This window comes from Ictalurus punctatus, chromosome 11 (genome assembly GCF_001660625.3).
Source record: "Ictalurus punctatus breed USDA103 chromosome 11, Coco_2.0, whole genome shotgun sequence".
Taxonomy (NCBI): domain Eukaryota; kingdom Metazoa; phylum Chordata; class Actinopteri; order Siluriformes; family Ictaluridae; genus Ictalurus; species Ictalurus punctatus.
The window spans coordinates 17,984,054-17,997,999 of NC_030426.2; the positions used below are offsets into that span (position 1 = coordinate 17,984,054).

General features: G+C 37.8%; 1 protein-coding gene across 4 annotated transcripts in view; it reads right to left on the reverse strand.

Annotated features, from left to right (window-relative positions):
* Positions 1-13,946, reverse strand: part of pex5la (peroxisomal biogenesis factor 5-like a) — a 73,820-nt gene that overhangs the window by 11,936 nt on the left and 47,938 nt on the right. For 2 of the 4 annotated variants that reach the window (XM_017480363.3, XM_017480368.3), the window contains 8 exons: positions 12,937-13,131; positions 12,726-12,840; positions 12,502-12,595; positions 12,006-12,035; positions 8,578-8,673; positions 3,259-3,375; positions 2,996-3,139; positions 1,638-1,708 (listed from right to left, as the gene is read on the reverse strand). In XM_017480363.3, coding sequence (XP_017335852.1) covers positions 1,638-1,708; positions 2,996-3,139; positions 3,259-3,375; positions 8,578-8,673; positions 12,006-12,035; positions 12,502-12,595; positions 12,726-12,840; positions 12,937-13,131 — 862 coding nt within the window. The remainder of the gene's footprint in view (positions 1-1,637; positions 1,709-2,995; positions 3,140-3,258; positions 3,376-8,577; positions 8,674-12,005; positions 12,036-12,501; positions 12,596-12,725; positions 12,841-12,936; positions 13,132-13,946) is intronic. The other 2 variants (XM_017480364.3, XM_017480365.3) reach the window with 2 other exon arrangements.

The window sequence follows — 13,946 nt, forward strand, 5'->3', positions numbered from 1 at the left end:
AGGAACTTTTACCTGCACCATTGAGAGGATCCTGATGGGAAGCACCACAGCCTGGTTTGGGAACAGCACTAGGTAGGATAGGCGCGCTCTCCAGACGATGGTGCGTTCAGATGAGCACACCATCTTTACTGAGCTATCTAGGGTGATCAAAGGCTAGGAAGATCAGCCATTGTATAATATTTTTATATTTGTCCTTTTCCTACATGTATAAAAGTAAATTATGTTTGTGTAAATTCTATTTTTGTGTCACGGACAGTTATAAAAAGCATTTCACTGCATGTCGTACTGAGTATGTGCTTAATAACACTAGAGTTATATGAATACAGAGCACTGATGAATTTATATAAACCAACCATCTAAAAGAGCCGACTAATTCACAAATGACACATCTATAATTATCTCAAAGGATTTTAGTTTCGAGTGAAGTAGCAGGGTCTTTGCCTAATACCTTTTTTTTATTATTATTATTAAATGAGCTAGCTAACAGTAAAACAGTACCTCACCAACTAGTTAGTTATGTAAAATGTTAGATAAAATGGGAACACGTTGTAAAAGAAAGACCCATTACAGTTAGTGGAGAGTTAAAGAAGCTGGAAAGCTAATTTAATAGCTAAATGTTTTGGACTGAATATCTGAAGTTAGCGACACATAAAAAATTAAAACTTTATACTTTAACTTTATAGTTAAAAATAAATTTGAAACAACATAACTTTTTCCACAACGTTATCACATGATTTCACTTGTGCTTTCTTTACAACACTTTCCATAAAGTGGTCTGGAAAATGCGACATGATGGAGAAACAAAACGCACCAAAACCCCTCAGACCCTCCCAGTAAAATGAATTAGAATGTTACAGAGTTTTACATTGTACTACAGAATATAATATTTGTTTTAATTTATCAAGAGGTGATGGTGTAGGGTGAATATTGCGCTTTGGGAGGGTTACTGGTGATTAACACAATCAGATGTGTTTTCACAGCTGGTTGCTCAGAGGAGCCTTGTGTAAGATTATGGCCCCTCTGGCTGTAATAAATATAATCTCCCAAAGGCCTTGATGCTTATAAAATGCTATTTTAATAAGATCAGCAATTTATTACGGTTCTCTACTGAAGGAAGGAGAGGAGACAGCAGAAGAAAGACAGTGTTCTCCGTTTCGATAATACTGCAAATTGTTTTACAGCTACAGTCTTATCTTGCGCATGTGAATTTCACATAGCTATGCATGCTGAATGTTCAATGAAAGAGAATGAGTAAGGTATGATAAAACCTTTATAGCATGCATTTATCTGATTTATTAGTTGAAACCAAAAAGTAATTTTTCAATCTTGATCAATAGTATATGACTTTAGTTTTCTTTGCATCATTTTATGTTTCCCAATGTGCTGTTGAAGGAATAGTGTTTTTTTTTGTGTGTGTTGTGTGAGCACCAGCTGTTTTAAACCTGTTAAGAGCTATATCCAATGTACATCTTTATTCTTTCGAAATTTAATTTAAACCATTTTATGTTTGCTAATGTGCTTCTGAATGAGTAGTGTTCTATGTGAACACTATACCCAAGCTTTCTGAAAGAGTCAACCCTAACAGGAAAAACAACATGACTCAAACCCTGGGGAGTTGTGTCTTGGCACCTCCTTACCTCTGGAGGGAGACAATCGCTGCCTGCTCATTCTCATTCTCTGCCTGTGTGGTCCCCAGGACTTGCCAAGCCTGAAAATATACAATGGAGAAGGCTGAACAGCAAGGTTATCACCTCGACTGCAGTGAGGGGAGTGGATTGTTCAAGACCAATGCACAACTCAAGGGAACCTGACAATTTCTGGCAAAGCTGAAGAATCTTGTGTCTTGGGTCTAACTGGTTAGTAGAATGAACTTCCATCTCATGTCATCCCATCTCATTTTTTGCTTCTGTTGCTCAGTGAGTCAAAATCAGAATCACTTCATTCGCAAATATTTATCAAGTACGGGAATTTGTTTTTGTATGAATGAATCCTGTGGTGGACATTATGTAAGGAATAAAACAAGGCAGGGCATGCTATTATAGGAAAATGAAACCAATGACATGATGGTATGAGGTGGCCCAACACAAAGCAGATTTTTAAAAAATTCCTTACCTCTAACAGTATGTCCCAAAGTGTTTTCTTATTATTATACCACAGCAAATTGCCAACACTAATAAATTTTATTGATTAAAGAATGACACACTGTATTTGTTTTTAATCCATTTACAGATACATTTATTGTTGTGGAACATCTGTGGAACTGTTAGCTCTTTGTATCGCTTACATTGTAACAATTATAAACAATTAGGTTGTTCCTTCACCACCCTCTCTTTTTAATAAGACAACAACAAAACACAGCTTGTCATGTTACTGAGAAACCACAGACCTGCTGTTACAGGATCGTTACAAAATGCTGACACACTCCTATAAATGTTAAATAAATGTCTCCTTACAGAAACTTATACGTATGTTTCTATGTTAATTAACATGTATGTTTATTATTAAGTTTAGTTATGTGGCGAGTCTCTACTGACATCATCTAAATATTTATGATGTTTTGCAAAGAACAACATGTTAAATGTTTCTCAGAACACTTCATTTGGATCATTTAATGCAGTTATGATATTGTAATTGCCATGACGTCACTGTTATACTAATGAAACTGCAGTGTTGGCTTATGTGGGCCTTTACAGATCCAATAGCTATGGGGCATTTACTAATTAGCGTAAAAGTATTCCAGCAGCAGTAGGGGATAATCCTCAATGGTTCTAAGATAGAACAATAATTAACATGAAATAGACTGAATTTTTCATTTAGAGTGAGGAAAGGTCTGATACTTTTTTCTACTGACTGATCAAAGTGAAGCTCGCTTTGGCTGTCCCATCTGAGTGAAAACTCAAACTGTTGTCTGTTGAAAGAGCAGCATAACTGCTAGGGTGCATGCTGATATTTCCATGGTACTGACGGATTAGTTTCATAAAATTTGTCCAGTTACCTCTGAGTCTTGAGGGTCCTGCAAGATGGCTGCCTCCAGGAGAAGAACAGCGTTTGGTAGATCACCCTCTCTGGCCTTCCTCAGCCCCTCCTCAAACGCATTTGGCCAGTCTTTATATGGATTGTCTGTGTGGAAGTAATATCCCTGAAACAGAAAATGCTCAAGGCATCATAACCTGATATACTGAGATGAATTTTAAAATCGCTTAAAAAAAAAAAAGAGATAAATACATGGGCCTTAAGGCATGGCTCAGTGTGGTGAACCTTTTCATGAGGAGATACAGTGGAAGGAATCTGGCCCTGCTCATTCTCCGTAAGCCAGTTTCTGCGAGCCAGTTCTTCCCACTCAGCCTGCATCTTGTCCCAGAACTCAGTGTCTGACTGAAAAATACATTCGAAACCAAGAAGAGTTGAATATGAACTTCACAGATCTGCATCAGCCAAACTCCCTGCAGTCAGCAATCTGAATAATGAAACACTCTGCATTAATATTGATGAAGGGAAGTCATGCAGTTGAAACTTTGTTGCAATTTCTGATTGCTTGGAAGTACAGAAAGTGAGCTACTGTACTAAAGTAGCCATGTGGCTAAAGTACTGTTTCGTTTTTGGCAAATATGTCACTTTATTTAAGCACGTAGAGTCAGGACACACTTTTTTGAGTATACTTATAAAGTCTTGAACAATTTTGAACAATGAAGAGTGCTTTAAAAACATATTGATGACTACTGGCTGTATTAACATTCAATGCATCTACTGTACCTCATGAACTGACCATTTTTTCGCATTCTGCCTGATTCTACTCATATCATACGCTTATAAAGCCTTTCAGCTCTTCATAAACACATTAACAATATTCTGTGCACTACTGGGTCTGAGAACCACTCAAGTGATGGTGGCTGAGTAGTTATTTGAGCTATAACAAATTAGATGAGATGTTATTTTGTTCAGCACCGTCCCTTGTGTTGCAGAGATAATTGCTCTTTTACGGTCTGTGATGGGCACAGCATTGTTAAGCATCCAATTATTAGAACTGGACGACCCCCTGTCAAACTCTGCGCTGTGACAGTCCAACTAGTCAAAGGGCAAAGTTGAAAGCTCATTATCTCCCTTGTCCTGTAGCTGAATCATTCAGGGGGTGGGTATGGAAGGTTATGAAGATCCTTAGCACATCTGAGCTGCTGAGATGAGAGGTTCTTCATTCACTGGCATTTAAAAGTTGGCCTTCATCTAAAATGTGGAAGCAAGTGCAATTTATCTCTGAATTCCTTTTTTTTTTTTTTTTTTTTTTTTTTTTTTTTAAACCAGTGGCTATACATTTCCTTATCTCTATTAGTCTTCCTTGAACCAACAAGCAGTGTAAAAATACCCCAATCACTCACTAACAACTTGAAGACAGCTCTGGCAGTGGTACAAATTAACTTGCTGTTTATTTATCTATATGGGGCCTTCACAAAGAAAAAAAAGCCTGAAAACTTTACACTAGCTGTCAGTTAAGACAGATGTCAGTTTGGAGAAGCTCTTTTGATAGTTTGGTGAGTCTTGAAATGGGAGGCAGAAAGATAAAGCTGTATGGCCGTAATAAAGCCTGACATGCTGCCAGCAACTCAGCTGCCCATGCCAGAGGGGTTAACTGGGGGCCAGGCACCGCAGAGGACAAGAGGCCACTGACACCAACAGGGGAACGACTCCTATCCAATTATTCACTGTTTATTTATTAATTAATTTTTTTTAGCACAAGCCCTATTACGATCACCAAGTCTACTGGTAGTAAGAACTGCAGGTAAAATATGCACTTATAATCTACAGTATATTTGTACCAATCAGCATGTATAGCTAAAGGACACAATCTGAATCATTTTATAATTTTTTCGAAGAATGTGACCCTAATTTATATATATTTATATATATATATTTGACTTCTTTGAGAACATCTGTGTTTAAATTGTAATTTAATCAGCCAAAAAATTATGCATCACTGACATTTAGAGTTTGACAGAAGGCTTATTCTGCTGTCATAAAATATGCTTCCAGTTGAGGCACTTTAATGCTTCATTGTCTAATACTCATTTTTTAAGCATAAAGCAAGCTGTGAAGTATGAAAAGAATGACAAATGATTACAGTCTGTACACTAATTTATGACTTCCACAAAAGAGAAATTCATAAAAGCGTTAATGTCTCCTTAAGTAAATATATTCAGCGGAATAATTAAACTGATGCAGAGGATGGATCAGACTGGGTTCAAGACTGAAATGACTAAATGATCTGAGAAAGTCAGTTTGAAAGGCATTACTTGGACTTTATAAACTAAATTACTATAAATTATAACTATACATCATTTCTTTATTCATAATATTTTGGATGTTTGTAGTCTTGAAGATTAATGTGTAAGAAGAATAAGTAGTAGTATAAAGCATGTGCATAGGTTTAACACTCTTTTCACTCATTCATTTTCAGTAGCCACTTTATCCTTGTCAGCATCATGGTCGATCCGGAGCCTATCCTGGAAACACTGAGTGTGAGATAGGAATACACCAAGAACGGGATGCCAGTTCTTCACAGCGCACCATGCACACACATATACACAACATGCCTAGACAATTCTTCTACTGGCATGTATTTGAATGTTGGGAGGAAACTGGAAAACACGGAGGGTATCCACACGTACATGGGGAACATCTGCAAAGAAACTCAGCACAGAGAGTTCAGGATTGATCCGAGATCCCTGGTGCTGTAAGGTAGAAATACTACCCGCAGTGCCCCATGCCACATCTAACTCACTGTTGAATGTGAATCAATAAAATTAACCGGCTTACTTAAATTATTTGAATAATCTAAGCTCAAATTGGGTTGCAAAGTTGATGACATTTATATCAGAGATTCATTTCTTATTGTGTGGAGTTATTAGTACTAATATAACTAATGATGGAACTAGATAAATTAAAAAAAAAAAAAAGACAGATGGCTAAGTCTTATGGGAAATCTACTCTTTTGCTCTGCAAATGTTTTAGCTGCCTATATTGCTCAAACTCCATTTCAGTTGTAATCAGAAAGATATATGAGGTGAAATGTTTCTTTGCAGCAGTTGCTTTCAAAAGAGAAACACTGTTTTTAACAGAGTGTGGCATTACAATACTTCATGATTAGCCAGAAGTAAAGCAATTGACAACCTGTCAAACTCTTCGTGGTGAAATCACCCCCTGCTGAGGAAAAAAGCACTACCTGTCATTCTGTATCAGCTAAAACCCAGTTTGATAATAGAAAGCAATTTCACCAACTGTGAGGTGAAAGTTGTATTGTTGCAGATGAGGATCTTCTCATTCTTCTTAACCCTCCGTTGTATTCTTGAATAACAGTGTAATTTTTATGTTGTATCTGCACCGTGTGAGCACTGTACTCCAAAAATCAGGGTCGCAACTTCATGCAGGTTCCTTAAAGCGTCAACCACAGGCTCACTTTTTCACAATAATGTTTGCATATTACATAAGTGGAGTAGACCATTGCTACCCTAGTCAGATTAAGTCAAAATAAAAGACCTATATCTGCACTAATGGCACTGTCACTGTGAGGAGCGTCCCACCTCATGTTACGCTGATTCTCACCTGCTGTTGCTCCTACCTGCTCCTAATGAGAGCAGCGTGGCTTCATTTGCACATTGTCTTTTGTACATGCGGAAACAAAGGGCCTGGGTGGTCACAGCTCTTCTCCCTTGGTGATCTATTTTTCAGAGTGCACCAAATTAATATATGAGGTAAGCGTTTTAAAGGGTCCAACCACCCTCGCAGGTCATTCCACTTTCACAGTCCCTGGGAAGCATTATGTTGGAAAAGACCTTAACCACACATTTCTTTGTGTCCTGCTCTAAAGTGCAGCACTGGCTGGAGCTTAACAGCTATTCATTTTCAGTCCCTGTGCTATTTCTTTGTTCCTGACAGCCGGCAGTTACACAAATGAAATGGATTGGAAAAAAGCCTGCATGCCACAGGAAGTAGATTTCCAGACAACTAAGCTCTGCACAAAGTTCTTAATTAGAACAAATGTATGCAGATAAGACCCTACACAAATCGCTCAGCTTGGAGAGATCTTGGAAGCTTAAGTGTCTCAGTATGCAGGATGCCATAATCAATGAATCTTCCATTTGCACTGAAGTGCCCCTGAGTAAGGTTACTTATTGGAAATAATATCGTCCACTCACTCACAAACTCACACAGCGCTGCAGCAAACTGGAGCCCACAAGTGAAACCAGGCACTCTGAAGTGTTTCATGTGATAATATAAAAATACTGTCTGGAATCTTTGTTCTGGAGTACCCCTCTCAGTCTTGCATCTCCTTTCAGTGTGTCCTCTTTCAGTCATTTACAGTCACTACTCACATGTCTTTGGCCTTACAGTACACTGCAACTGCAAGCACATGTAATACAATAGCAGGTGAGTCTCACAACAACCAGAGCACGCAAGGTCAGAGCAAGATACATATCAACACCTTCAGTGTCATAATCCAGAGTTCTTATTTCATGTTACAGGCTGTAAGTGAATAAAATGCAATATCACGAACACGTGATATGAGCGCCATGGTGGTGCAGAGGGTCGCCTTATTGCCTCACAGCTCCAGGGTCCCTGGTTCAATCCTTAATTCAGGTTATTGTCCATGTGAAGTTTCTTTGCCTGCCCATATGGGTTTCTTCCAGGTTCTATGTTTCTAGGTGGTTTAAATTGGCTGGGCTAAATTACCCTTAGTGTAATCGAGTGTGTGCATGGTGCTCTGCGATAGACAGGGTGTATTCCTGCTTCATACCCTGTGTTCCTAGAATAGACTCCGGACACACTGTTTATGTTGTTCACTGACAATTTCACATCTCGAAAAAAAATCTTTTTTGATTCTTGACACCCAGAAATTACATTGATATATTTATCTAAGCTATCCATAAGATGTCCTTAATTACTATGTGATGCTCACCAATACAGCTGGAACAGCTGGAGAACAACACCAAGGTGAACAAACTTATTTGATTAGGGTTACTGCTATACCACTAGTGCCACCTGTACCCACATGCCTCAAGTAGAAATAAACTTATGTGCCTGATTATAATATAATGTGTGATGTATTTGTCCATTGACAAGTACAATCAATGTTGAGATGAAATGGTATCCAAAATTCCCTGTATTCCCAAAATTCCCTGCAACCCAATTTCACAATTGTCGTTACATCATTCATTTACAACTTAACATTTTAAACATGATAACATTAAATGACATTACACTGCGGAGGCCATGTAAGCTCTAAATCAGTTTCTTACAGAAAATGTACATTGCAGCCTTTGTTTTTGAGACCAGTGCAGAAATATTGTTATTTTAAAATCAATTTTCACTTCTTTAAAAAGTATTGTAAAAATCCTGCAGCATATTTCAGGGGCGATATTTATTTTTTAACATGCTGTTTATTCCAGTATGCTATACTATACTATATATGAAAACATTATAATGAATTAGATTTCTTGGCATGGTATGTTATGCCTATATAATAGTATATCCGCATTACATGACTAACTCCATTCGTCTGTGGAGTTGTCTGAATTTGTGGCTTACTTCCACAGCTGCTTTGGCACGCTCAAACTCCTCCTCGAGGGACTGATTTCGGGATAGGAGTCCTCCACCCCACCTCTGGTCTTTGCTCAGTCGGCCCTGCGGCACACGCGCGCGTGCACACACACACACACACCACAAACAGACAGCACAAGTTAGACAGCATGGGGGTAAACCTCTATAGTCTCTCCCTTCTGAGAGAAGAAACAATTCTGGCCTTGAAGAGCTCTGATGCACTACAGCTCACACTCACACCCCTCGCAAACACTCTGCTGTCTTCCTCCGACATCCTTTCATCAGCCACTCGACTAGCCCTGAACTGACATGCTGACATGCTGCAGCCAGTAAATAGACATTTGCACATTTTTTCTGTGTGCATGTATGAATATTGCATAGCTGTATCATTCATTTGAATAAGAAAATAGACATTTCAGAGAGGCACACGGGTAGGCATGCTACATGTGAAGCAAAGCAACTAATTTCATAAAAACACAATGTTGCAGTGGCTTGTATAAATCTCTAATATCACCTACAGCCTAAAAATAAACATTATATAAAATCCATGTGTCTCACTGCTGTACAGCTCTCTAAAATCAATCATTTTATTCCATTTATATCTGTCAGTGATGACATATGTTATATACTCATCCATTAAAATCGTTTAACACGTCCGTTAGCAATTTGATTACGTTCACTTTCAATTTCAGTATCAGTTACGCGGTCTGTTAGTCCTTGAATCCTCTGTCCTTCTATTAAAAGAAGTTGCACTATAAAAATGATAGCAAGTGAAAATAAAAACATTATTTAATATTTCTCATTATGAGATTATTATGTAACAAATATAAAACCATTCTATTTCTAGTCTATTTCTATACAAATTTGCTCGATTCAAACTTAAAATTGTCTTGTTCTATCGGCAGATAATTTAGCTTCTTTCTAGACATAAACGTTTGAAATAAGCAAAGCAACTGCCAAATGAACAAGACAATTTCAAGCTCAAAATAAGCAGAAATATCTAGAAATATGCTCAATAACCTTAGATTAGTTTAAATAAGCAGAAATATTGGTTGATTTAGCCTATATTCAAGATATTTTTTACATGCTAAGATGTGGATCCCTTTTAATATTAAATGGAACTCCTGCCTATCAAAGGCAGACCTCGGCTGCATGAATTCAATCTTCTGTGTAAGTAAGCCTCACCGAACAAAGAGCACAGGAGGGGGTGTTTTGGACCTGCCTCACTGTACATTCGTCAGTTGCCAGGGTTAAGGTATTAAATGGATTTCCGGAAGTTATAATGGAGGTCTCTGTGCAGATAATCAGTCTTGCTTTAGCATGCTGTAACCCTAGCCTGTGTCTTGATGACTAATGTGCGCCGTCGAACTCTGAGTCAGAGCAACAATTACCCTAAACATTGCCCTTTCCATTTTTGTGGCCCCTCATTGTTAAGAACCCAATCAAGCAAGACTTACGCTGATGTGAGCGACTACTGTGCAAAATGGCCCCTCATGGCAGGTTCCCTAAGAGCCGAAGGAAAATTGTATAATGCCAGTTATGTCATTTTCTATTGTATAACACATCCTTAATATCCAACAGATTCACTTACAGGCCATTGCTTGATTTTATATATGACCAAAATAATGAAGACCAGATATACAAACATATTTGCACTTGGTTTCAGGTGCAACTAGGTTGCTTTCTGACTATTATTGTATTATCTCTACTGTTGTACTATGTGCCTAAATGAGCTGACTCTATACTCATACGTGTGTATGAGGAGAAGATCACTCAAAAACTAGGATATCAGCACAAAAGTGGGATGGGGGGCTGTGTTACACTCTGAAGTCATAATGAAGCCCTACTCTGTCCAAAGGCTCCACCCTATAGAGTGACTCCTTTTGCAGGGTTCAAAAATCAGAAGCCAACTTGGACACAACTGAACGAACACGCTTAAGTCAAAGCCAATATTTTATTGTCACACAATTTAATGATGAACTGAAAATCAAGCATTACAATATAAAAATCAACAGATGGTCTCAGCCATTGTTTCTCAGCACTGGTCCTGGAGTATCCTTGCCAGGGACATTTTGATGTTTACTCTGCTCGCAACTAATTAACCTGAATAATGAGTAGAAACACTGAACTTCCCTCTGTGCTACCAATTTCATTAAGAGCTCTGCTATTGATTTTGATTTTGTAAATTCACAAAGGCAAACAAATACTTTACAAACACATGACAGTATGAATGTGTTTGTGTCAAGTAATAACCAAGTTACTCATTTAGTACATATTCTTTTTTTAAGCTAATATATGAAATATTCTTGACCATTTCAGGAACTCTGTTAAAGAATTGTTAAGGAAATCTAGGTTTTAATAGAACTTGTGTTTTGGGCTGGTTGTGGGCTGGCTTTGAAGAGGTATTGGACCGCTTATGACAAGCAGACCTGCCAATCCTGTTCATATTGTTTAAAAGGATACAGAAGGATGTGCTGAAAGAACATTATACAGCTCTTAGAACAAAAAAAAAATCAGGAAAAAGTACAGATTAAAGTACACATTATTTCAGCTTTATTTTATTGTAAGGTATTTTTTCAACTTTTTAAGCGTGAGTCCTGCAGCATTAACCTTTCATGTTACCACTTCCCAAATTCTGTCTATGTTTTAAATTTAAATTGTGCTTCTCTAGAATATTTGGATGCTGGGAAAGCTTAATCTTTTACTTGTTTTAGTCATAGATATTTTATCAGCTTGCTAGAGGAACATTTCCACCTTTTCACTAGAAGCTTTTAAACCGTGAGCCTCAAGCATAATGCAATTAATAGGCCGTCCCATGTGCGGGAATGAGATACAGCCTCACTAAATCGAACGTTAATTTCAGATGCATAGTGGGTGCATACTGCAGTTGCTTGAAGTTGGGTTTTGAAGGGCTTCATGCTATTCCATTTAGTTCTTAAGCAAATTCCGGTGTATCATGCACGTCTTACAAATAAAGTTTCTGATTCTGTTTCTGATTGTAATATATTAAGCGTCGTTAAAATGTGACCTGTAGTTTACTTGCTGTAGCGGACACCTTATACTGTAGTAAGCACAGGAAGAAGATACTGAATAATTAACGAGCTATCAATCTAACAACAGATGCTGTAGCAACAGGAATAGCAGCCCAGCAGACCTGCATGCTCCAATGAGGACACAAGCGCATAACATTTGTACCTTGTAGCACCACAAAAAAAAAAAAAAAAAAAAAAAAAAAAAAAAAAAAAAGGCTGGATGCAAAGTATCAGATTAAAAAGGCTTTTTTATTTCAATTGATGCTTCCATGAAACGGTCCTTTTTTAATTAATAAAAAACATTGCGGTGATTTTGTCGGTATGGCATGGTGCAAATGCATATACCGGTCAGCATGTCATACAAAAAAGCATAGAGAGGCTTACATGTCTTCCACTAATATACTGCTTGTTGAGCTGTAATGACAGAATTCTGCGAGTTAGCAGATAATTAACCAGCACATATATTTAAATGTGTTTATAGTATAGTACAACATTTAATGTAGTTTGGCATAAAATTGGAACTGCTCGATTCAAATGCAGTATATCTGACAAAGAAGTGGGTAGTAAAAAATCATATTTATATTCAGGTGCTGTGGTAATTTATACTTTTCTGGGTAGTTTTATTGAAATTCCATTGACGTTTATCGTTTATGGTTAATACAGTATGTACGAGAGAAAAAAAACATTTAGAAGCCCCATAGCACTGAATTTGGTGCTTTTATCACAAAATGTACTACTCTTTTCCTGTTTTTGCTTTCTAATGGATCTCGTCTTTTCTACCCACCTCTCTTCAGTGATCTCAACTTAATTAGTGCATGTACTGAAACATTGCCGTTTTAGTGAATGCTGTAGCAGAGATGTAGAAAATAAACAAACTTACTTGAGTGGATGGGGACGTCTCTGCCTCAGACTTGTAATTTATTTCTAACGAGTTCTTGGCAGCTGTATCAGGTTGCGTTTTGCTGTCAGTAGACCTTTGGGTGTATCATAAGGGACAGAAGCAATAAGAGAGTGTTTGTACTGATGTTTACTTTAGTATGATAGGTCACTATAGGAACATTTCACCTACTGCTTTTCAGAATATATGGTAGAGAAGAGGTTTACCAAGCGAAATCTCCAGAATTTTTGGATGACCGTCTTTTGTCTAGCTTCCATTTCCTGCTAGCGGTTCTCTCTGGATTGCGTTCCTCCCATTTCTCTAGCGGTGAACGAACACCTGCTGGCAACATTCAACCAGATCCATTTCTAAGCGATAGCAAGTGATTTATTTAAAAGTTTCACACATTCATGTTTATGTTCACTTTCACCAGGATACCTGAATCCAGAGAATCTTTCGCAGGTGTACGAGAGCAGGGTTTGTTCTGTTCGACATCCACTTGTATCAGCTCGGTTTCATCTGCTTTCTTTCTATGAGGCGTGCTCTTGGTGGACATGGGACTCTTTCGGTCTTTACTGCTCCTCCTCTCACCAGGCTCACTCAGGTCCAGCAGGTCCAGAGAAGAGGACAGCACTGGGAACAGGAGATGTGAATATGTTAAACAGCTTCTAGAAGTTTAGGTTGACCTCATTTATTCATCACCCCAAATAGCATACCACAGTTTCCCTCCCAAAATTAGCAGCACTGTAATATGATGAGAGAGGATCTGCTGCTACACTGGAGATTGGCTAATTTGGGAGCACAAAAACTAATTAAAATGTCTAATCTTAGGAACAACCATTTTTTTTAAACATTATGTATTGAATGACGCAAACCCAACAGAATAACAATCGAAACAATATCTGATCTATATCAAGAGCATAGGGTTACTGCGTCAGTAATGTGTGAGGCTGAGTATTTGAGTCCTGTGACTGTCGAGAGGAAGGAGCAAGAAATGATGACATTCCCTGTTAGCTGCTTTGGCTCTGGACACTTATATGAGAAAAAACATTATGACATTATATTTTGATTTTATTTCTTTCCCTGCCACAGAAGAACAGTTTTGAAAGGTGTGCAATAGTCGATCTGTATTTTGATCGTTAGAATTGACTCATGGAGATCCAGCACAATTTTTGGTTTGAGTTAAATGACTCAATAATGGTATAAATTACAGGCTTCATATTTTCCACATAACATAATACATTACATATGTCTGCTTCTTATATCAAGTTCAAGTTTCTCAACTGTAAGGAACTGAACATGTTCACTGAAACCAAAAGGAGTCAACAGTAGCACCATTCAAAATGCTGCGAACTTACACCTACATCAGTGGAAATCAACAATAAACCATCACACATTTATTGCTCTATATGATTTCAATATTTTGTGTGTTTCTATATTTTAAAAAA